This window comes from Herpailurus yagouaroundi, unplaced genomic scaffold (assembly GCF_014898765.1).
Source record: "Herpailurus yagouaroundi ecotype Mexico unplaced genomic scaffold, PumYag 29, whole genome shotgun sequence".
Lineage (NCBI taxonomy): Eukaryota > Metazoa > Chordata > Mammalia > Carnivora > Felidae > Herpailurus > Herpailurus yagouaroundi.
In genome coordinates, this window is record NW_024412377.1 from 107644925 (window position 1) to 107671141 (window position 26217).

At 33.4% G+C, this 26217-nt stretch overlaps 1 protein-coding gene across 1 annotated transcript in view; it reads left to right on the forward strand.

Moving 5' to 3' along the window:
- Positions 1 to 26217, forward strand: part of ADAMTS6 (ADAM metallopeptidase with thrombospondin type 1 motif 6) — a 300191-nt gene that overhangs the window by 147663 nt on the left and 126311 nt on the right. The window contains exons 9-10 of the mRNA XM_040452059.1: positions 16362 to 16508; positions 24659 to 24800. Of these exons, the coding sequence (XP_040307993.1) occupies positions 16362 to 16508; positions 24659 to 24800 (289 nt within the window). The remainder of the gene's footprint in view (positions 1 to 16361; positions 16509 to 24658; positions 24801 to 26217) is intronic.

Sequence of the window (26217 nt, forward strand, 5' to 3'; positions counted from 1 at the left end):
GCTTTTGTACATCAACCTCACAATCTGTGACTGCTATACTTGTGGATTCACTTCAGGAGGGTTTTTTGTTTTTTTGTTTTGTTTTTTTTTTTTTGGCTCTTTGGAATTTTGGACAGAGACAATCCTGTTATCTGTGAACAAAGACAATTTTATTTCTTTCTTCCCAGTCTCTTTATCTTTTCATTCATTAATTCGTTCATTCATTCATTCATTCATTCATTCTCTTTTGTCTTACTTTACTGGCTGAGATTTCTAATATGATATTGAAAAGAATGGTGAGAGGACAAAGTTTCCTTCAAAGTTCTTAGTCTAAGGGCACCTGTGTAGCTCGTGCTTGAGCAATGGACTTCGGCTCAGGTCATGATCTCACGGTTTGTCATTGGAGCCCCGCCTGGAGCCCTGTGTCAGGCTCTGCACTGATGATACAGAGCCTGCTTGGATTCTCTCTCTCCCCCTCTTTCTGCCCTCCCCACTTACACTTTTTCTCTTTCAAAATAAATAAATAAACTTAAAAAAAAGGAGATTCATTTCAAAAAAGAAAAAAAAAGAAATTTCTTAGTCTTAGGGTTAAAGTGTCCAGTTTCTTTCTTTTTTTTTAATGTTTATTTATTTTTGTGTGAGAGAGAGAAACAGAGTGCAAGCAAAGGAGGGGCAGGGGGAGAGGAGAGGGAGACACAGAAACCAAAGCAGGCTTCAGGGTCAACACAGAGCTGTCAACACAGAGCCCAATGCCAGGCTCGAACTCACGAACCACGATATCATGAGCTGAAGTCCAACGCTTAACCACCTGAGCCAGCCAGGCACCCCTAAGTATCTCATCAGTTTCTCATCATTAAGTGTGGTAACTAGAGGGTTATTTTTTAGATACTATCAAGTTGAGGAAGTTACCTATTAGTTTTTGCTTGTTGAGAGCTTACCATGAATGGGAGTTGGAGTTTGTCAAATGGTTTTTCTGTATCAACTGATATGATTATATGATTTTTTGTCTTCTGCCTGGGGATATGATGGAGCACACTGGTTGCTTTTTGAATATTAAATCAGCTTTAAATACCTGAAATAAATCACATTTGGTTGTAGTGGATAGTTTTTTTTTTTATACATTGTTGGATTTGATTAGATAATATTTTTTTAAATGATTGTTGCTTAATAAATATTAGTCTTTATTTTCCTTTCTTATAATATCTTTATTTTATTGTAGTATTAGGGCAATGCTGGCCTCCAAGGACAAGTTAGTAATGTTCCCTCTGCTTTTATTTTCTGAAAAATATTGTGTAAAACTGCTATAATTTCTTCCTTGAATGTTGGAACTCACCAGTGAAATCATCTGGGCATAGTGTTTTCTAATTTTGAAGGTTATTAATTATTGATTTAATTTGTTTATACACAGGCTTATTCAGATTACAAATTTCTTGTTGTATGAGTTTTTATAGTTTGTGTCTTTCAGGGAATTGGTGCATTTCAGTTATATTTGTCAACGTAGAGATGTTCATGGTATTCCTTTATTATTGCTTTTTTTGTGTCTAAAGGATCAGTAATGCTGAACCATCTTTCTGATACTGGTAATCTGTGTCTTCTTGTTTTAGTTGGTTAGCTTGGTTAGAGATATATCCATTTTAATGATCTTTTCAGAGAATCAGCTTTGGTTTCTGTATTTTCAGTTTTGTATCTAATTTTTATTTCTTTTCTTCTACATGTTTTAGGCTTAAATTATCTTCTTTCTTTATTTTCCTAAGGTGGAAGCTTAGATGATTAATTTTAGATCTTTCTTCTTTTCTAATATATGCATTCAGTGCTATCAATTTCCCTTGAAGCTCTGCTTTTACTGAACCCCACAAATTTTGATAAGTTGTGTTTTCATTTTTGAATTTCTCTTAAGAAAGACTTGACACATATGTTATTTATAAGTGTGTTCTTTAATCTCCAAATATTTGAGATTTTCCTTTTTCTAGAAAAACAAAGAAATGGATTTCTGTAGGCAGACACCATTATAGTAATTTGCCAGTATGAATTTCAGCTGCCATAAAATAATTCAGTTACCTTTTGCCCATAGTATAAGGAAGATTATAATGACAAATGTTTCCTTGTTCCAGCTACCTTCCCTATTTTTGCCATGGTGATTATACATGTTCATATAAATGCACACAAATATACACCACACCCAAAATCTATTAAACTATATAAAACTAAACTAACTGATTAATTAAACTAATATCAAACTATTAAAGATTTTGGTCCAACCTGATAGAACAAGCTTAATAGCATCATCTTTTTCTTTTTAAGCCATACTCCACAGCCACTGTGTTCTTCATCCCTTTGGCCTTAAACTTGTATATTTGCTTGGAGCACAATGTGTAAGCATCAAATTCTTAATAAAAGCCCACAAAACCATGAATAAAATAACATGCTAGTATAAAGTAACTGGAATAATGTAACTATGTATTCCTGTGCTGTAAGACGTATAAGCTTTTTTTTTCCTAAGTGAGTTAGTTGTGTCAATTTTTTAATAAAGTTTATTTATTTATTTTGAGAGAGAGAGAGAAAGAATGAATGGGGGAGGAGCAGAGAGGGAGGGAGAGAGAGAATCTCAAGCAGGTTCCACAATGTCAGTACAGAGCCTGATGTGGGGCTTGATCTTGTGAACTGTGAGAGCATGACCTAAGCTGGAATCAAGAGTCAGATGCTTAACCGACTGAGCCAACTAGATGCCCCTAGTTGGGTTTATTTTATTTTATTTTTTAAGTTTTTATTTTTAAGTCATCTTTCCACTCAACATGGGGCTTGAACTCACAATCAGGAGATCAAGAGTTGTATGCTCCACCAATTGAGCCAGGCAGGCACCCCAGTTGGGTCTATTTAAAGCAGATTATTTTAACTAATTAATTTAGCACCCTATATATCCAATTCATATTGTGAGAACTTCAGTAGTTTAGTCTGGTAATAGTGTTTAGATGAAAATCAGTAAGGAAATTGTTAATAGCATGAAAGTCTGTGGATAGCTGTATGTATCCCAGAGTGTGGAGCATACGGGAACCTGGGTTACATACCTAGGACTTTAATACCCCAAATTTAAATGGAATCTCTGCTGAAAAAGAGGTGGAATACTGGTCAGGATCTCAGAGTCTTGGGAGCAGGTGAAATAAACAATGGATTCATTCACTAAGATTTGGGTGTAAGGTAGTGTCTTCTTCGCAAGAAATAGGGAACAGAGCCTAACAATTTCAATTACTTTCAAAACCAGAGAACCAGACCAACAATATGCTATATTTTAATACTGTTCACAGAGCTATTGGTTTCAATCTCTTTAAATTCTCCGTAACAGTGAACAAAATTGGTCCCAGAACCCATGAACAGAGTTCATTGAGCCTTTCTGTGAGTTATATAACGACAGTTAGGCAATTGCAAGAAAGAGGGACAGAACAAGGCAAAGTTCATTATAGTGAATATGGAACTCATGTCAGATTCTGTGAACCCCATGTTTTAGAAGAAAATGTTTATTAGATATGCGTTTTAACCTTGTGAATCTACCCAGTTTATCCAAATTGAATATCTGCTGATAGATTTTTCATCCATTTCACTAAGCCTCTAAGCCTTCATCACAATTATTAAAGTCTAATTTTATGCTAAGCACTGTGAATAAAATGAAATATAAAAAATTCTTTCTGCTTGTTGAAGTAACTAGTAAAAATGGATCCTGGTGCCAAGTCATACTTTGGAAGACAGTTTGGCAGTTTCTTACAAAAGTAAATGTACTCTTACTAAGGATCCACCAATATCTAAAATTGTGCAAATCAAACTATTACAGACTTTAGAACATATTATAAAAGTAAATCCTCATGAGCTTAGGATAAAGAAGGACTTTTAAAAAACAAGACAAAAGAACACTAATCATAAAGTATGTGATTGACCAATTTAACTATAATAAAATTAAAAATCTGATTAAGAAACGACATAAAATGAAAAGACAGGACACAGTTTAGGAAAAGTTGTTTGCAGCACACATGTAGCTGATATAAGCAACTCATGCAAATTAAATATACACAGTACTTGAACATTTCACAAAAGAAGAAATCTAAATGGTCAATATGCATATAAAAAGGTGTTCAACCTAATTAATAATCAAGGACATACAAATTATGTCCACCATGATTAGCACAAATTTAAAAGTCTGACAGTACCATCTGTTGGTGGAGATGTGGTGCAACCAGGATTCTTACGCACTGCAGGCAAGAATGTTATTTAGTGTAACCACTTTGAAAAGGTGTCTGGCATTATCATGACCCAACAATTTATATTCCACATATATCCTAAAGCAGTAATTCTCAAATTGTGGTCCATGAATCCCTGGGATTTCTGAACCACTTTCAGATCAAACCTATTTTCATGGGGCACCTGGGTGGCTAAGTCACTTAAGCTTCCTACGCTTGATCTTGGCTTAGGTCATGATCTCACAGTTGGTGAGTTCGAGTTCCCTCATCAGGCTCTGTGCTGACAGTATGGAGCCTATTTAAGATTCCCTCTCTCTCCCTGTGTCTGCCTCTGCTCTCGTGCTCTCTCTCTGTCTCTCTAAATAAATAAACAAACAAATAAAATAAAAACTATTTTCATAACACTAGACCTAATGTGCCCTTTTTTTCTTGAAACTGTATTGTTGTTTACACTGATTGTGTAAAATCACCAGTAGGTATAAATGCTGGTACCCCAGCATAAGTCAAGTCAACCATACTAATAGTCATTTTATTTGTTACTACCATGTCAGTTTTACTTAAGAATGCTCTTGATAAAGCAGAAGAATTTTTATTTTTATTTTTATTTTTATTGAAGCATGACCCTTACATATATATCTTTTATAAAATATTCTGTATCCCCAAATGGGAAGTATATGAAACACTTTTTGCTCCATATCTTAGTCTGATGGTTGTCACAGGAAAAGCACTTGTGCCATTGTTTGAGATGAACTAGCTGCTTTTTTCCTGGAACAGAATTTTTATTTGAAAGAACAAATGAGAAACTATGGGTAGTTGGCAGAAATTCACTTTGAAAGTAAACAAATGAGCTTATTATTCAAGGAAAACAACTTACACTGTTTATTACCAATGATAAAATTTGAACTTTAAGCAAAAATCAGAATTTAGGAAAAAGTTATATCTGTCATTATGAACTTGACAGCTTCCTAATATTTAAAGGCTTTTCTTTTTTCTTTTTCTTTTTCTTTTAAGACTTTTCTGATGAGGTTTCCTGTTATTAATGAGACCAAATTAAAAAAGATCATTGATATTATTTCAGAATAAATATTCCAACTAACCTTTTAAAAATTATTTGTCAAGTTTGGGGTGCCTGGGTGGCTCAGTCGGTTAACCGTCTGACTCTTGATGTCAGCTCAGGTCATAATCTCATGATTTGTGAGATGGAGCCCTGGGTGGGGCTCTGTGCCAAGAGCTCAGAGCTTGCTTGGGATTCTCTCTCTCCCTCTGTCTCCCTTCCCCTCCTCCACTCGCTGTATCTCTCTCTCTAAAAAATAAATAAGTGAACTTAAAAAAATTATTTGTCAAATTTTAATATAGTATCAAAAAAAAAAAAAAACCCTACCGTTATCTGAAAGGGCTATAAAAATACTCTTCCCTTTTCCAACCACATATTAGTGTGAAGCCAAATTTTCATCATACACTTCAACCAAAACGAAATACCACAACAGACGGAATGAAAAGCAGATAAGAGAACCCAGCTATTGTGTAGTAAGCCAGACTCTGAAGAGATTAGCAAAATATAATTAAACAATGCTACTCTTGGGGAGCCTGGGTGGCTCAGTCGGTTAAGCGTCCGACTTCAGCTCAGGTCACGATCTCACGGTCCGTGAGTTCGAACCCCGCGTCAGGCTCTGGGCTGATGGCTCAGAGCCTGGAGCCTGCTTCCGATTCTGTGTCTCCCTCTCTCTCTGCCCCTCCCCCGTTCATGCTCTGTCTCTCTCTGTCCCAAAAATAAATAAATGTTAAAAAAAAAAAATACTACTCTTTTCACTGAAATTTTTGTTTTGTAAGATATTTTTAAATAAAATACTTATGTCCTCACTTTAATTTTTAATATGATGTCACTACATAAAACCTCATAAACAAAAAAGATCTTTTGGATATCTAATATTTTTTTAATGTTTATTTTTGAAAGAGCGCAGGTAGGGGAGGGGCAGAGAGAAGGGGACAGAGGATCCAACGTGGGCTCTTTGCTGATAGCAGCAAGCCTGATGGGGGGCTTGTAAGATCATGACCTGAGCTGAAGTCAGACGCTCAACCCACTGAGCTACCCAGGCACCCTATCTAGTATTTTTAAGAATATAAAAAGATCCTGGGGTGCCTGGGTGGCTCAGTCGGTTAAGCGTCCGACTTCAGCTCAGGTCATGATCTCACGGTCTGTGAGTTCGAGCCCCGTGTCGAGCTCTGTGCTGACAGCCCAGAGCCTGGAGCCTGTTTCAGATTCTGTGTCTCCCTCTCTCTCTGACCCTCCCCCATTCATGCTCTGTCTCTCTCTGTCTCAAAAATAAAGAAACGTTAAAAAAATTTTAAAAAAAAAGAATATAAAAAGATCCTTAGACCAAAAGTTTAAAAACCGTTCTTAAGATACTCTTACAGATGACCAGGGGATATGTTCAGATGTATTCAAGAATGCTCATAGTGGCATTGTCTATAGTAGCCCCGTAATAAGAACCATCCCAAATTCATCATCACAGAGTGGATAATTAAATGGTATATTTACAAAGGAAACCTGTAAGTGAAAATGAATGATGCAGTTAGCTCAGCAGAGATGACATTCTCTAAAAAAAATTGTTGAATGAAAGAAGCAAATTATAAAAGAATATCTACAGTGTGATTTCGGTTCTATAGACTTCAAAACCAGGTAAAATTAACATACGTTGTTTAGAGATGCCATAGGGGATGATTACCACAAAAGTCAGGATAATGGTTCTTTCTTAAGGGAGGAAGAAGAAGATGATTATAAAGTTGAACACAAGAGGCAAGCTTTTATTATTCTGAAAATGTTATGTTTCTTAAATTTAGTATTAGTAGGGGTTACATGGATGTTTCTTTATAATTATTCTTTAAAATGTAAATATTTTATTATCTTTTAAGTATGCATGATATCATATATAATATGCATGTGAGACTAAAATTAAACTCACAAAACAAAACAACAAATAAGAAAATATCATTAGAAGGTATGACAAGGGAGTTAATCGGACTTGTTACGAATTTTACTTGTGTTGGATGCTCTGCCTTCTGTGAAACTCAAATAGTGTCAATAAGCCATTAAATTTTTATGTTTATTTCAAACCAAGCTGAGGTTTATCTTGTAGCAGTTTTTGTAAGAATGATTCACGAGACCTCTATTCCTTGAGTTTTTGTTCAAAACGATTTTGATACTCAGTTTGGCTGAGTCCAAGTCATTACTCTGTGGTGTGCTGGTGTTAAATGTCACCATGGTGAAATCTGAGGGTAATCTGATTGTTTTACCATTATAGGTAATTTGTTCTTTTGCCCCAGTTGCCCAAAATATATCTTAATTTTGTAGTCCATTAAGTTAACTAGAGTGTGGCTGTGTGTGAAGTCATTCTGTGTCAGTTTTCCTAGGACACCAGATTTTAGCGATTTTGGTTTAAAAAAATTTTTTTAATGTTTATTTATTTTTGAGAGAGAGAGAGACAGAGTGCAAGCAGGGGAGGAACAGAGAGAAAGGAAGACACAGAATCCGAAGCAGACTCCAGTCTCTGAGCTGTCAGCACAGAGCCTGATGCGGGGCTGGAACTCATGAACAGTGATATCATGACCCAAGCCTAAGTCAGACGCTCAACTGACTGAGCCACCCAGGCAGCCCAGATTTTAGCCATTTTTAGTTCTCAAAGTTTTCTTGAATTTTTTATCACTTTCTGTTTTATTATTTTGGCCCTTTTAGTGGAGACAACAGTGATATATATTGTATTTCTTGCCTTTATCTTTTAAACTGTCAGTTTTCATTTTTCTTGCTTTTCCAATCCTGTGATAAATCTTTTTGGCAGTTGCCTAATTTCATTTTTTGCTACCTCAGCATGGCCTTTTTCCTGTGATACTTTTATTTTGCACCCCACCCCCATTTACTTCCTCTGATAGTTCGTGTTTTCATCCCGTCTTGCCATATCTCCTTTGATTGCTTGTATTTCTGCATTAAATTCTTGTTTTTATAAAATGATGGCTTCGTTAAGTTGGTTTGAATTTATATGTGTCCAGTTTTTATCTTTTCGGTACCAGTGTTTTTGTTCTGCTAAGTGTCCTTCATCTCCTATTCGTGTTTTTCTGTTCCAATTATTTATTTTCTAGATACACTTCTTGTTCCTTTTGAATCATGTGTTTGAATGAGTTTGATTTTCTGGAAGAACTATTTGTAGAAACTACAAATAGGGCCAGAGCTCTTTTCTTATCAGGAATTTATTAATGATATAGAGTAGTGCATGTGATTCAAGTTCTTTAACCCTGTATTCCTTTATAAAACTATTAGAATCTCTCTTTCACCCTTCCTTACCGACAGACTGCTTCCTACAAATATGGTTTGTGTGACTCCCATGTAAATAGGCCCAGCCTGGTCTTCTTCTGACAACCAGAGCAGGGTGTATATTCCAACAGTTTGCACTCCTACTTCAGTTGTTCTCAAGAAGGTATTTTTGGTTTTACCGCCCAGATTGTTGCACATAACTTTGGAGAAATATGCTTTGCTTGTTTATACTCAGACCTTCAATTATTGTCTTCTCTCTGTGTCTTGCTGCATTCATCTTTGCTTTTTCTGAATTCAGTCATCCTTTCACACACATGGTTTATAGTTTTAGAGGTTTTTTACATTTCATTAAATGCAAAATTTTTATTTATTTTTCTTGTTTTTGTGTGTGTGTGTGTGTGTGTGTGTGGTTTTTTTTTTTTTACTGCTTAACAATATAGAAATAACTGTGTCCTTTCAGCTTTTGAGATAGGAACAGAAACAATAAGACATGAGAAAGGAAATTTCTGGTGTTTTTCTTGTATCCACTAGGAGATTCAGTTGGAAATCTTCAACATATAATTTATTTCCTAGGATGGAAACAAAACAAAAAGCCTACTTTGTTTTAATAGATATTACTGAGAATTTGGGCTTTAGTTTTTTAAAAGATTAATACTAATATGAAGTATTTTGCTTTCAGAATTACTTAGCTTTTCATAATTGAGTATGTTATCCTAATCAACTACAATCTACTCTCTCATTGGATTTGAGATTTAATTTTACCCTACTTATAATTAATTATAAGTTAGCCTATAGTTGTCATATGGATGCTAACAAAAGACATGAAATTCCTGGATCAGAGACAAAGGATTTTATTCCTTACAGCAAAGTAAATAGCATTAAGCATCAGCGTATTCATTTAATTTCTATTGGCCCCTGATCCCACAGAGGCAACACATATGGCTTAGATGAATGCTTCATACACAGTGGGTTTGCATCAAAACTGAAAAAAAAAAAAAATGAGCTTGGGGAATCAACCACTTTTATAGCAAGTAGTAAATTAACCTGTTTTTTTATCCAGGGGTGGGGGGGTTACCTCATTTGTCAAAGTTATCCTGTGAAATGTTCTGGTTAAAGCATAAGCCTTGCAGACTTGGAATACCCAGTAAAATGTGGGGAATCAGAAGAGGCCCAAGGAGACTGTCTCTCCCAATCTCTCTCTCTCTCTCTCTCTCTCTCTCTCTCTCTCTCTCTCTCTCTCTCTTTCTCTGTCTGCCTCTGTCTGTCAATCTGTTCATAAAACACTCCTCAAATGAGAATCCCTACCTCTATGTGATCTGAAATATTTTATTAAACACATAAAACCAACCAGGAACAGTTACCACTGTTAACTCATCCGAGTGGACCCCATGTTCACCAAACTCTCTTTTGTTCTTATTCTTTTTTTTTAATTATTATTTTTGAACTCAAGAGCAGAGAGTTGAGTTTGTTTTACGTTTATTGATCTATCATCTATCTTCTGTCTATCTATCTACCTGTCTATCCATCCATCTATCTTTTATCTTTGTATCCTCAGTTCTTAGCACAATATCATTATCATACCCACCAAGGACCCTTCTTGGTTAATATATGTAAATATGTATTTGTTTCTATAATCCTATTTCCCATTCCAGTTTCTTTTCTTCCATAGGTAACTACTCTAATAAATTTTATGTGTATATTTGAATTCATATGTATCCTTGTAAAATGTTACATGTTTTATATATGTATGTGTTTATTTTTTAGCCTTTTAACTTTTGAAATAATTTCAAGCTTACAGAAAAATTAATATAATGGAAAGATTTCCCATATGCCCTTCACTCAGATTCAAATATAATTAATATCTTATTTTATTTATTTATTTATTTATTTTAATGTAATTTATTGTCAAATTGGCTTATGTACAACACCCAATGTTTATCCCAACAAGTGCCCTCCTCAATGCCTATCACCCACTTTCCCCACTCCCCCTCCTCCCATCTTCCTTCAGTTTGTTCTGTGTGTTTAAGAGCCTCCCCCACTCTCCGTAACTAATTTTTTTCCCTTCCCTTCCCACATGGCCTTTTGTTAAGTTTCTCAAGATCCACATGAGTGAAAACATATGATATCTGTCTTTCTCTGACTGACTTATTTCACTTAGCATAATACCCTCCAGTTGTATCCACATTTCTGCAAATGGCATGATTTCATTCTTTCTCATTGCCAAGTAGTATTCCATTGTATATATAAACCACATCTTCTTTATCCATTCATCAGTTGATGGACATTTAGGTTCTTTCCATAATTTGGCTACTGTTGAAAGTGCTGCTATAAACATTGGGGTACAAGTGCCCCTATGCATCAGCACCCCTGTATGCCTTGGGTAAATTCCTAGCAGTGCTATTTACTGGGTTGTAGGGTGGTTCTATTTTTAATTTTTTGAGGAACCTCCACACTATTTTCCAGAGCGGCTGCACAAGTTTGCCTTCCCACCAACAGTGCAAGAGAGTTCCCATTTCTCCACATTCTCACCAGCATCTATAGTTTCCTGATTTGTTCATTTTAGCCATTCTGACCAGTGTGAGATGGTATCTTAGTGTGGCTTTGATTTGTATTTCCCTGATGAGGAGTGATGTTGAGCATTGTTTCATGTGTCTGTTGGCCATCTGGATGTCTTCTTTGGAAATGTGTCTATTCAGCAACACTTACTTTAAATCTTTCTTTCTGTATATGTATGTGTATTTTTTTTCTGAGGTGTTTGGCAGTAAGTTGTAGACATGCGTCTTTTCCCTTAATATTTCAGTTTGTTTCCTGAGAAGAAAAGATAATCTCTTATATACCACAGTATAATTACCAAACTAGAAATTTTAACATTGATATACTACTATTATTGAATATGCAGTCTGTATTCATATTTCATCAATTGTCCCAGCAATGTGTTTTATAACTCTTTCTCCCATCCAACCCAGTTTCTATTGCATTTAGTTATGTTTCTTTAGTCTTTAATTTGGAACAATTCCTTGGCCTTTTGTTGTTATTTGAGAGTGTGTATGTAATTTTTGCTTATATATATGATATAATGCTATCAATCTTTTTCTTAATTTTTTCAGTTTTTAAGATCCACCCATATTTATGTGTAGACATCTATCTTGTTTGCTCCTTCCAATTTCTGCTCAGTATCCCATAATATGCATCAGCCAACGTTTACTTATCCATTCCCTAGTGACAGACACCTAGGTTATCTTCAACAACTTGCTGTCATAAATAATTCTGTTATGAACATCTTCCTACATGTTCCCTTTGGGAGTATTCCTGTGATATATAGCCAAGATTAGAATTGTTGGGTCATAATATATCTGCCTATTTAATTTGACAAAGTACTGCTGAATTGCTCTCTAGAACAGCCGCCCTGACCATATGCTTTGTTCTAGATAACATTCTAATTTTTGCTATTATGGTGGTTTTAAAGTGGACTCTTGTTTATTCTTTCTGATGTCTAATGAGTTTCACTTCTTTTACCAACTCTTCACTGAGATAGACTTTCCTCAGGAGGGAAACTATCTTTACATACGTGTGTGTGTGTGTGTGTGTGTGTGTGTGTGTGCAGGCACGCTCGTGCGTTATACTCTAGCACAATCAGCCTCTTAGAGGGATCTTTTGAAGTTGATGTCATGAACAGCAGTTGTAAACCCCTATTTTACTTGACATTCTCTTAGACAATTAAACCTAAGTCTTTAAGACAACTATCTGCATCTGACAACTAAAGATTGTTAGTAGAAATAGAACTTGTAAGGTTTCCTCCTTCATGTACTAGAATTCATGAGCTGTTTTTTTTTTTTAAGTTTATTTATTTTGAGAGAGAGCGTGTGTGAGTAGGGGAGTGGCAGAGATCGAGGGAGAGAGTAGTCCAAGCAGTCTCTGCAGAGCCCAGTGCAGGGCTTGAACTCACAAGCTGTGAGATCATAACCTGAGTGGAAACCAAGAGTCAGATGCCCAACTGACAGAGCCACCCAAGTACCCCTGAATTCATGAGCGTTAAAAAAAATTTTTATTTGAGTATGGTTGGCATACAATGTTACATTAGTTTCAGGTATACAACATATTATTTTAACAAGTTTGTATGTTATACTGTGCTTGTCACAAGCATAGCTACCCTCAGATACCATACAATGCTATTATAATATGACTGTATAACCCTAAGCTGTGCCTTTCGTTCCTCTGATTGATTCATTCCATAACATGAAGCCTGTATTTCCCACTCTTTCTTCACTCATACCCCTAGCCTTTGCCCATATGCCCCTTTACCCATATCCCTAGCCTCCTCCCATCTGACAACTATAATTTTGTTCTCTGTATTTATAGGTCTGATTCTGCTTTTTTTTTGGTCTGTTCTTTTGTTTTGTTTTGTTTTTTAGATTTCACACTTGAGTGAAATCAAATTGGTTTTCTCTTTCTCAAGTCTGACTTACTTCACTTAGCATAATACTCTCTAGTTCCATCCATGTTGTCACAAATGGCACAATCTCAACCTTTATTAGAAAATGATAGAATTTCTGGAATACTGTAAATACTAGCATGCAAAAAATAAAATGTTATATACCTCTTTGAAATGTATCAATTGAATCTAAATGCCATTACATTTTGCTAACTTTCATTATGCATTTAAAAACTATGAACAGGGGCATCTGGGTGGCTCAGTCCGACTTCGGCTCAGGTCATGATCTCACAGATTGTGAGTTGGAGCCCCACGTCAGGCTCTGTGCTGACAGCTCAGAGCCTGGAGCCTGCTTCAGATTCTGTGTCTCCCTCTCTTTCTGCCCTTCCCCCTCTTGCACTCTGTCTCTCTAAAAAAATAAACATAAAAAATTTTTTTTAGTGAAAACAATGTGAACATGGTCTTTTTCATAGTCAAAATTTACATCATTTTTTCACTCCTTTAACTCAATATATATGCTTCATCTTTCCCAACCAGAATATTATCCTGATGTATATTTTAATATTTCTTAATATACCTTAAAATATATTTTCATACTTAAATGTGTTTTAATTATATCAAATATCTTTATCACAAAATGCGTATAAATTGCAATTACATTTTAAAAATTTCCTGTGATAATGAAGGAAATTTTTTTTCTGGATTATAGATTTATTACATTACAATCATTATTAGTCAATCATTGATCAGAAACACATATACATATTACACATTTTAATACATAATTAAATCTAAAAGTAAAGTTTTATAGAAAAATGTTCCTTTAATTATTTATATGTTTTTCAGTTACTGCATTTGTCTCTCTATTGCTAGAATGAGGCAGAATTTCAACATCAATTCGACTCTGATTTTTTTTTTACAGAGGTGAATGCTGACAAAATTTGTTCACATAAATAGGTGAAAGGAATTTATTATAGAAATATCATTCACTTCTTTGAACTCCTTTTGTATTATTTGTCAGAACATAACCATTGGTGATCTAGCATCAAAAAGATTTTTTAATAACCCATCAACTGTTAATTTGATTATATCCTCTCGTAAAGTTGATGAAAATAAGTAACTACGTGATATGTTATTCATTCATTAAAGTCATTCTTTTTCTCAACACTAACACCAAATAATTCTGATTATCTCTTTTCTTGACACATTTTTATACCCCAAGGCAATGAACTATTGTAAAATTATGGATAGGTGAAGGATAAGTTTTTCTTTTATAAGGTGGGAGAAATAAGATCTTAAAAGGAGAAGCTTGACTTTTTTTTTTTTTTAGAAAAGAATACATAAGGAAATTGAAGATTTCAAAAATTATTTTCTTACAGCCATCTGTGTCTGCCTACACCTATCTTAACATGTCTCAGGAATATATATAAGTCTGTTGCTAAAAGGAAATAATTTTTTTTAAGCTATCATCTTTTTAAAAGAATCATAGTAGGGGCGCCTGGGTGGCGCAGTCGGTTGGGCGTCCGACTTCAGCCAGGTCACGATCTCGCGGTCCGGGAGTTCGAGCCCCACGTCAGGCTCTGGGCTGATGGCTCAGAGCCTGGAGCCTGTTTCCGATTCTGTGTCTCCCTCTCTCTCTGCCCCTCCCCCGTTCATGCTCTGACTCTCTCTGTCCCAAAAATAAATAAACGTTGAAAAAAAAATTAAAAAAATAAAAAAATAAAAGAATCATAGTAGTGTTCACATGGTAACATCAATCTTTGAGAGAAGTATAAATTTTAAGTTTATTGAATTAAAAATTTACATTAAGTAGCTTATTATGTAACTCTGCAGCTGATTGTTTTGACAGAATAATATCTAATTCAATAAACTGTAAACTCCGTCATCATTTTCTTAGAAGACCATTCAAAGAGATTGATTCCAATGTGTTGATGTCAAATAAAAAGACTAAATACTGGTGTTCATGGAAGGTTATTTGGTGTTTTAATTTAGGGCTCTGGATATACAATCTCATATGTTTCTCTTCCTTTGCTTTTGTTAGTTCCTCCGCATGAATTCCTAGGTTCTTCTCCTTTCCCCACATATTTTATGTCTTTATTATAGCTCTTTTATGTTGTATTTGTGAAGACCAATCCACTCAGCTTCTTAAACATGTCTCACATCTAATCCCACCTGTCTATCTTAGTGCCCTAGTTCAGACCTACATCAGTTCTCTGCCTCATTCTCTTCCCACTGCTTTTTGTTCCATCTGTTTTCCCTGCTTCCATTGTCTTCTCACTCCAATGTCTGGACCATAGAGTTACTGTAATGACCTGTCCAAAATACAAATCAATTCCATATTCTCCTACTCTGAAATATTCACTTGCTCTTACTCACAAACCTTCAGCATCTCTACATGCCAAAAGTATTAATATTTACTTTCATTTATTGTAATTCTCTATTCTCAGCTACCTTTCAAATTTTTTCTCCAGCAGCTGTCATCAATATGTTTTATACTCTTGTCACACAAATTACTTATTTCCTTTTATACATATCCTGGTACATTTATTAGGATGTCACAATAGACACATAACTTTATGTTTTCAGTAATATTCAACATAAACCTTTGACCATCTGTGAAAAAAGACTAAAATTTATTCATATGCAGTGGACATATCCTTTATAGGAAAATTTATGATTTATCATTGAGATATGTTTTTATATCACATTGATGATAGCACTAAACATGGGTATAGGACCCAGGGTAGGGGAATGACAAAGACAAGCTTTGAATAATGAAAGGAAACCAAGGTAAAGAAAATCTCTCTAGCCATAATCCTTAAATGTATCAAGATTTTTCAAAAGCTGTTTTGAAAACACATATACAAACATAAATTACATATGTATTTAATTCTCCTTTATATTACTAAGAAAAAAAGATTTTTGGATTTGGCCTTTAACCTAGAACTCAATGGATTATAACCATCTTTTTTCTAATTCCCTTTTAGATCCAGCATGGGGAGGAAACATAAACTCTAGGATGTTAAAAGGCAGTTTCTACTAACATTTACTAACTGTATGATCTTTAATAGGTCATTTAATTTTACTAAACTTCAGTTTTTCATACCTATAAAGTGAGAATTAATATACATCCCCTATCTATTCAGGGAAAAATTGTATCATATGAGCTACCATTTGAAAGTATATGATCAATTAAAGAGATATAAAAATAAATTGTATCATAGAAATATTCTGTGGTCTCCTTCACTTTAATCTTGTATTAATCTTGTATTTCCTTAGAGGATCTTGATAGAAAGTATATGTTGGTAAGGCTAATGAATGATCAAATAAGGAAATAAAGGATACATTGGGGGTTCGTTTATTTATTTATTTTATTTCTTTCTTTCATGTTTCTTATGTTTTTTCCTTGCTAACACAGTTTTGGTATGAACCATGATGGAATTGGAAATTCTTGTGGGACGAAAGGTCATGAAGCAGCAAAACTTATGGCAGCTCACATTACTGCGAATACCAATCCTTTTTCCTGGTCTGCCTGCAGTCGAGACTATATCACCAGCTTTCTAGAGTAAGTAATCTCTAGAGAGTGATGATGAATTGCTCCAGAAGTAAGCCCTTGGTAGAAGCCTAATATGTAGTGCTTAAAACTGCATAATGAGTAACTTTTATAGGGTGATATTTCAGGCTGTTCCCAAAATACTTTAATATATCGCTGTGGCAAATTTTTTCCTTCATACTCAAAAAAGAACTTGGTAGATTAGAGAAACTGGAGCAAGGATATAAACGGGGTTGATGATGTGAGTGTCAGAAATGTTCAATCAATGGGAAACAATGTCAGAAAGAATTTAAATTTACACAGTTTAATAGAGCGTAGGCCAAACTTTAATTCAGTGATGATATATTTCATTTTGTTGTTGAAAAAACTGAGTTTTTTAGGAATGAATGCTAAAGTATCTAATAGTAACAAACAACAACAACAAAAAACCAAACACCCAAGAAATGAAAATGAGAAAATGAAAATTTAATTTGAAATTTATTAAGTGACTCATCTTTTCTACAGTTTGAGAACTTCTTTCCTAATCTTTTAATGTATATTCAAAGTTTGTGGTTACTTAAATGTGAGATATGTAAATTAGCTCAGGTATAACTGTGTTTATGAAAGCAGATATTCTTTCACATCTCGCCTGTGTAGGACTTCAGACCGGACTTTGGAAACTCATGTAAGACTTAGGTCTCACTTTCTAACTGTGCAACCATTAGCATGTTACTTAACCTTTCCTAATCTTCAGTGACCTCACTTGTTAAATGAGTTACATAATAATACATGCATCATCAGGTTGTTATATATATAGCTATATACAATGTCATAATGTGTATGAAGTACAATAGACATTCATTAAGTGGTAAATATTATTTTAAATAATATTGAGGGTTTAAGCATTATTGCTCTATCATTATCTTCAACCGTTTTGTGCCATTTGTTTCTTGAGTGGGAGAGATTAAATACTCTGTGAAAAAGTGACTCATAGATAAAGCACTTGTGAACAACAGAAATTCTTTTTAAAAATTGTCTTTGTTCAAAGTTCACATTTACATGACTATGGTGCAAAACTTTAAAGATTCAGAAAAGCTATGTAAGGTAATATTATTCATTATAATCACATTCTGAAAACTTAAAGTTACAAATTTTTAAGCCCCAAACAAGAGATTTTAAATTACCTATCACAGTGCTTTCAACAATAAGAGATCAAAAGGTAAATGTTTAAACTGAGCCTTTTTGAATTAATTAATATAATAATGAAATAGAAGGCATTGGAAATTCATATCAGAATGTAATTCCTCTGAATAATTATGCTATAACCTAAATATTTTTAATTTTAGGAATAAGTAATTATGACACTGCTTGCTTAGTGCCAAAACTGGATTGAAGGCTGTAAAGATAGACCACAGAGAATTTGTTGCACATCTTTGGGCAGTTTTTAACACAAAGCAGTAGCATTATCATTTTCCAAGATGTTTTTAATGAGATCATATTACCTAAATTTTAAACATTGTTGAAGATCTGCTCTCCCCAGAAATCAAGCCAGATCTGGAATTTCTCCTTTGACTTGGCTCATGTTTTTATAATGGAATCTTAGTGTCTATCACCAGAAGGACAAATTGTATAACATGCTCAATATTCCTGTGAATTTTTGAAGGCTTGTCTCCTCTTTTTTTTTTTTTTTTTTTCAAGTACTATTTTCTTTCTCCCCTATCCTGTGTATTTTGCACAGTTTATTTGCTAGGACCATCTCTGTATACCTAATATAAGTACGAGTTTTGATCTCTTGCCAGACCCTGCGTAGTCAAAACTGTATTAAGACTGTTAAAAAACAATCCCCAAAAGGGAATCCCTAAATTACTAATAAAATACTGTTAAGAAATCACCAATGGTTTGGTGAGAGATGTAAAATTATTACTAGGTACAGGAAAGTGTTCCATTGAATTAATTAAAAGAATTAATCCAAAAAGCATTATTTAAGCCTTATTGCCTCTTTGCATTTTGTATGTAAGCATGATTAGTGTTGACAGGGTTCTAAAGGGCTTATTTATCCTGTATTTTATGAAAATATTTCTGTTGTGCATCCTCATGGGAATGCTCACAAAGTTAAAGCCATCAGTAAAAGATATTAAAGACAATGTGTAGAGACTTGGGGAAAGTTGGCTTTTTTTTCCCTCTTTAATAATAAACTAAACAACTCTGATTATAATCTGACCAAGCAATAAAGGTTTTTTAAACACAGGGCCCTTTAAAAAGGTCAGTTCACTGGAGCATAAAGACATAATAGTAACTTTCTTGAATTTCTTTGTTCCTTTTTATTAATGCAGTTGGCTTAATTGCTTTAACAGCTATGTGTGATATTTTTAAAAATCCAGTGATATTTTGATCAGGGATTGAGGTTACATTTATGTTTTATAGTTGGCTCAAAAAGACTCATAACATTTTATTTTAGTTTCTCTTCTCAAGAAAAAGAAATCTTGAAAGATGAATTGTTTAGGAACTGCAGCCCAGCCAACAAAATGCATACCTTTCTTTACTTAGTGACTGTATAGGCCCAAGATGATGGTGGATTTTAACAATGAGCTTTCTATGATTTATAGACATTCACTATTCACTATGTTCAACTGAAAACAATTCCATGGCCTTTAAATGCCAGTAAAGTAAATTCTCTCGTGTCTTTCTGAAACACTAGGTGCTATTGATCAATCAGGAGATGGTGTTTACCAACTCCCAATATTTTTTTTCAGATTTCTTAAACTCGGTGATTCAATAAGTGGTTCATGAATCGCCCAGAAGCCGTCCTGATTAAATAATAAAGAACCCATTTCCGTTAAAATGGACGTGTTATGCCAGCTTCTGATGTTTTCGACGACGGCTTTGCAGGTAGTGTCCTTCCTATCTGCCTGCGGGACTTATTGACTTATTTATTTAGAAAATAGAGAAAGATGAACCTGGTATCATGGCTCACACTCATTGATGACTATGGGCTAATTTACCAGGCAGTGGAAGACAGCCAGAAGTAGTTTAGGCCAGTTTTTCATACATTTTCCACCACTTAGCGGTAGTACAGAGTAATTTCATATAGTTTTCAAAAATTCCAGAGCCTCTGTGAATCAACTATTGCTCTATTTAAATTAAAGTCTGTTAAATTGTTTGAACTGTCAGAGATCCATAGCAAAATTTCCTACAGTTCCAAATTAAATACAGACTAGCCGTTTTCACAGAAAGGATGGAAGCTGAATAAAGAAAGGCAATATGATTGTTGAAGGTGAACTAGAAAGAAGGATCTACAAGTAAAGTGATATAAGATGAACAGGATGACTAAGACACTCACATTGTCTTGTAGCAATTACCTTTGAAGATCAGTATCAATAATCTTTAAATGGAAACCAATTTCATAGATTGGACCCTCTTTTTATATGGAGCCCAAGAAACAAAAAAACAAGTTTCTCTTCCTTATGTTAATCAGGCACATTTTGGGGACTTCACTCTAACCCCTAAATATCTTTGATAAATCACAGTTACATATCGAGAAAAGAGGATAACTGAGTAAATCATTATCATTACAGTGTTTGTATGTTGGAAGCCTCAAATTCAGTTATATTCAAGCGTCACAGTCATATAGAGGGCAAGAGAGAAAGGTCTAACTTATTTTAGAAGGTAGTTATTATTAATTTTGTGGATATTGATAAAGCAGTTTACAATAACATAGTAGATAAGACACTTGACTTACCACAGATAATGCAATTGATTCATTTAATTTAGGTGTATGAGCACAATTTTGTGTTACAAATAGGAGTTGACATTAAATGTTAACTTTTTGTTGTTGTTGTTACAAGACTGTTAAGATATGTATAGGGTATATAGAATGATTTATTTTTTAGATTGATCCACTGTGTGGCTGAAGGTCTGTACTTTATAGTATAATTGTTTAAGTAAAAAATAAATCTAAAATTGCAATTAAGAGAATGTGCTCATGTGTTCTGGAAACAAAGCCAAGGGTGCATATTTTACATAGGGATCTGTAAATATTAACTGAAGATTCAACTCTGGCTCATGTTCCCATTTCAAGACTAATTTTTGAACTATGTAAATAAGACTTCTCTAAATTGGAAGTAGAATACATAAAATATGATTTTGCTATCATGCTGCTAGGATTTCTGGAAATGTAAATATATTTTGATTTACTAAGAATTTCATAATCTGGGAAAAAGCGTGTTCTCAAACATGCATTTTTTCTACTAAGAATTTCATAATCTGGGAAAAAGCATGTTCTCAAACATATTTCTTCTGTTTTGTCTTAGATGCATAAACAAAAGTAGAGTTTATTATTATCTATAATGCTGTAGATATTAACTAAGATTAGGCTTTGTAGTGAAATAGATGCTGATAGGAAAATAATCATAGTTCTACTTTTTATGTATATTGTTTTGCTCAGGACAAGTGTTATATCTGCTTAATAATAATAAGTTGTAATAGTATCTCATAGATTGAAAGTAACAGTTCTCATTTCATTTATTAATGAGTGAAGTTTATGTTTTCTGAGTGGATAATTTGCATATGACCAAAGCACAAACCATCTATACTTAAAAGTGCCATTCTTATTTTGATAAAAGTAGCCTAAATAACACTAGATTTAGCATAAGAATTATAGGGTTATATCAGTTAGCTAGAACCCTAGATTTAATACAATATTCATAATTTCCATTTTATTAAATGGAGATAATTACAAAATATAAGAAGATAACTCATCTAATATTTTTGAGAAAGGAAAAACATTTGTACCAGGAGAACTGTACAAAGATGTTCTTTATCAGCAGAATTTGCAATTTTCAGAAATTAGGAATAATGCAAATGTTTGTTAATAGAAGAATGGATAATTGTTACATAATCTTAAGTGGAATATTAAAGAACAGTATTAATGAACAAGCTACTGGTATACACATCAACATGGGTATATTTCACATTCATAATGTTGAACAAAAGAATAGTAACAAAAGAAAACCTATAGTATGACTCCTTTTATATAGTCCAAAAATAGGCAGATTAATAATTGGGAGATGTATAATTACTAAGACAAGCATGGAAATAATGATTTTAAAAGTCAGAATATTAGTTACTTTTTGTGGAGAATACGAGGGATGTGTTTAGGGTTAAGTGTTTGGGAATTTCCTAAGGGGGGGACACTTCTAGGGTTAAATATACATCTCTCAGACCCATATCCTCTACCTGTTATACTTACATCCGTGATATTTCATAATGGCAATTGATGACTCAGATGCATGGAAATATCCAGAATTATTATTTTCTAAGGGTTAATTAAAATAATTGTGATCTTAACTTACTTGAAAGTAGCAGGAAAGTAGCAGACACATTTTAGTAACATTATGCAAAAAATATTTTTATCACTTCATGCCCAGTTAAGAATTAAAATATGAAAACTATCCCCCCCCGAATACTTTAATCCAGGTTTTACTGTATATATCAGATATGGTTAGTAGGAAAATAAGTAGTACATTTTCTACCCAAAACATAGAAAAAATTTAGATCAATCTTGGAGATACTCCTACCCTTGCTTTCCCAGAGCCAATAATAGGTAAGATCTTAGTGACTTTTACAGTTCTATAGACAAACCCATTTCAAAAGGACTTTGTTGCTGCTGTATTCTTAAATATATGTCCACTTCAAAAAGATCTATATGATTTTTTAATATTTTATTTCATATGGTATTTTATTCTTCTGCAAAGAATAAGATTTGTCTATACATTTAATTAGACCATATTAATACAAAGCTATACATACTTCTAAAGAATGGAAATAAAAATCCACTTTTGAGTAGAAGACTTTGTCCACAGGTCACCACAATGCATGCCTTCTGTATAGTCTGGGGGCCCTTCCATTGATTGTGTGATTTGGTATTTTTTGAACAACATGAACCATGATTAGAAGACCATTAATACCTGGGAACAAGAAATTAAATGAAAGAATTTTTGCTTCCTTCTAGGTTAAGCCAAATTTCTGTTGACTTTCAGAAAATAATTTTTTTCCCAGGATATCTATTCTTAAACTCTTTTGGGGAGGTCCATACTTCCTCTAGGAAGTACTAGAAATAGGAAGTACTACAAATAGGAAGTACTCCTATTTGTAACCTCCTAGGAGGTCCTACTTCCTCTAGGTTTTTAGGTTAACTTTCCATACCTACAAGTAATTATGTATAACAATTTTTAATAGACTTTTGAGTTAATGCTACTTAGGTGAATATATCTTATACTTTCTTTGTTATTCTATCAGCAAATATTTTTACCTATGGGACTCTGTACTTAAGTACTTCAGTACTTAAAATTTTCCCATTGATTTATAGTAGCACTTGATTTTTTTTTTACATATTTCAATCTTTTCATAAAGACTTGTAACTTTGTTGTAGATGGAGATGAAACTGATATTTTAGAAGAAATATTACGGAATTAAAGTACTAATTCTTTATTTCATGAATATTATGTTTTATCAAAATAGTCCATCTTCATTCAGTAGAGTTTTTACATTTGACCTCTTTTATCATTAATCTTCACATAAAATTTTGAATTTACTGATAGAATTGCATTTGTCTAAAATTTGCATATCTATGTAGATTAAAGATATTTTGCATAACAAAATTAAAAAGCCTGCTATTTTAAAAATTCATCTAGAAATAGTTTTCCTTAATGATCTGCATGTCAATTTCCAAAAGTAAAATAAACAGGAAGTAAAAAGCATTCTGTCATGAAAACTGGATAAGCAGGTGAAAAAAAGTTTTCTATTAAGTACCTTGAACAGTGACAAGTGAACTGATTATAATAGCCAATAATAAAACCCATCTGTATTAGTACCACGTTTAATATTCCATCTAAATATTTTTCTTCATTAAAAATTAACCAAGTGGGGCATAAGTGAAAGGAAAGGGTATAAAGAGGACAGTGTTCTGCCCCTTGGGTTTTTGAATCTATCACTAATGAATAACATGGTTCAGCTTTTAAAAGGTATTAATTTCCTGCTGCACAAATACACATTTTTTATATAGCAAATTAACCTTTACATTTTAAGAAATATGACAAAATAGTAAGCGAATATGAAGCTCATTATTATGCATGGCTCTTTGTTACTTATCTATAAATGAAAATTTGTACTGTCCTAAATAATAGTTGAGGAACTTCTACTTGTGAAATTATTTTCCTTTGGCAAAGTGGATGGAAAAGATTTGGAAAAAAAAACACAAGTGCTGGCACAATTGACAGGAATGTTGGAAAAAATTTTTAAATGTTGGCATAGGAATTCTTTAAAAATTCTAAGTTACTCACATGTGAAATGAAAGTAAAAAAGCATCTGTCCTATTTTATGCACACTGACTTAAAAAAATGAACAATTATATTTAGCAAAGTATAAAGCTCTTTAAAGTAAGGTATTCTGTCTGGTTTTTGGCGATCTTTATATTATTTGTTCCACTGAATTAAAATATTATGTTTGAGTGCAAGCATACTTTGAAAAGCAGAAATTGCAGAGAGAGGAGAACATTCTCCTTTCCAACTCTGATGACCCTAGATGAAATATGAAATTTTTGAGAGACTAAACACTTCTAATATACTTGAGAGAACTTTGGATTTTGGCCTCCTCTGTCATTCTGCCCATTTATTATTGAAATATTTCAAGAACCTTTGGACATGTCTTACTACAGTATCTATTGTTGTGCCCAAGTTAGGAGTATATAGATTAGGTCTTTAAGAATTACAACCATGGTTTTGTTTTGTTTTGTTTTGTTTTTTAATTTTCCACATTTTATGTTTTTAATTCTACTACCAGATGTGGTTACATTTTCATGGAAAACAAACAAGAAGCTTAGAGCAATATGAAATTCTGTTTTGATTCCTTTAGAAATTAGTTTAAATCAGTGTTTGAAGGCCAACATGACATTTTCAGATTGTTGTCTGAGATGCTTTTATTGTGTCTTGGTGCTGGAAAAAACTATTGGAACTCTTATTCACATTTCAGTAAATGTATTCTATTTTGCCATGTGACTATTGGTAGAATGTATTGCTTTTCACGCATCAAGTTATTAAAGCAAAGAGTTCAACACATGGTTTCATAATTGTGATGGAAATAGTCCATAGTGTACCTAATTTCCTTTGATCCTTTATGTTGAACAGTTCAGGCCGTGGTACTTGCCTTGATAATGAGCCTCCCAAGCGTGACTTTCTTTATCCAGCTGTGGCCCCAGGTCAGGTGTATGATGCTGATGAGCAATGCCGTTTCCAATATGGAGCAACATCACGCCAATGTAAATATGGGGTAAGAAGTCTTAATCCTTATGTTTAGTCACTTATATGTGTTCTTTCATGACACAAATATTAAGTTGGAATTTTATTGAGTGTAGTATACATTTGGTAACATCTTTAATGCAAATATGGCCTTTGACTCACTGCTTTTTTTTCTGATATCATTGATCTAATATCTATTTCTAAATGAGTAATCTTAAATAAGTTTCAGATGTCTTGTGAGGGATGCAGGTAGAATTTTAATAATTTCTAACGTATTTCTTTTAAAGTCCTGAGTTTATAATGCCAACTTTAGTTTGTCTTTTGAAATTGTTATGGTTTCGAAAATTTCTCCCTCCTGGCCTTTTCTGGTACTCTAATAATTGTGTTTAAGGGAATTTTCATATTGGCTAAGAGCCTTTATTTTAATTTATACTTTTTAGTACTGAGTCATTTCAAGTTGCTTCATTCACTGCCCACATTGTAACACAACAACTGAGTGGGGACAAGATGACATTAACCCAAATAGAAAAACAAGGAAAATTACTGTGGAAAAAAATGCAGGTTTCATAACTGACTCTTCATGTCTGCCTAAAAATGTGGGCAGTGGATGAAGCAACTTGAAATGACTCAGTATTAGAAAGTATAAGTTAAAATCAAATAAATAATATTATATATGTAAACAATAAAACAATTTTATAGAGAAGGAGATCAGTGACTAGTATAGAGACATGTTCATATACGTACCAGTGTAAACATACTGAATGAAAAAATAAGGTTTTTAAATGACAAGTTGTTTATAAGAAGAATTCAAGTTTAAAACATAAGTTTAAAGGGTTGGTTTCTGTTTTTATGTAAATAGTGTTTAAAATCACTTAAAAAAAAAATAACCGAAAACGAATTAAGTTTTAAGGTAGTAAAGACTAAACAATATACACATTGTACTGTGCCAATTAATCCTCTTGGGTACAGTACAAAGGAAAGTAATTTTCAAAATATCCCTTGGGTGACAAACATATTATTCACGGTAGGCTTTGGCAGCACATTTTATGCACTAGATTTGAAGATTTTGTGCAACTATCTAAATATCTAAAGCCTTGAATGAAACTTTGGTCTTTCTTGTCTTTCCGTAAAGAGTCTTCTTTTATTGTTTCTGTATGATTTTAGCTCCTTTTTTTTCTTGGGTTGCTTTTTCATATAGAAAAAGTTGGTCAAATTTCAGTCACCGACTTCTTATTTACTTGTAGTAGTAGGTTGAAATTCATGGTTTAATGAGGTTACAGATTTTCTTTTCTTATCTTTGGTATCTCATATCTTTATTAGCACGTGAAATAGTTAATCTACATTTTAATTTTTTATTGGAAATTGGGCTTTAACTGCACCTATGTATTTTCATATTAGATAATTTATATTATCAGTTTTGCAGAATCTATGGATGCATCTTTTCTTTC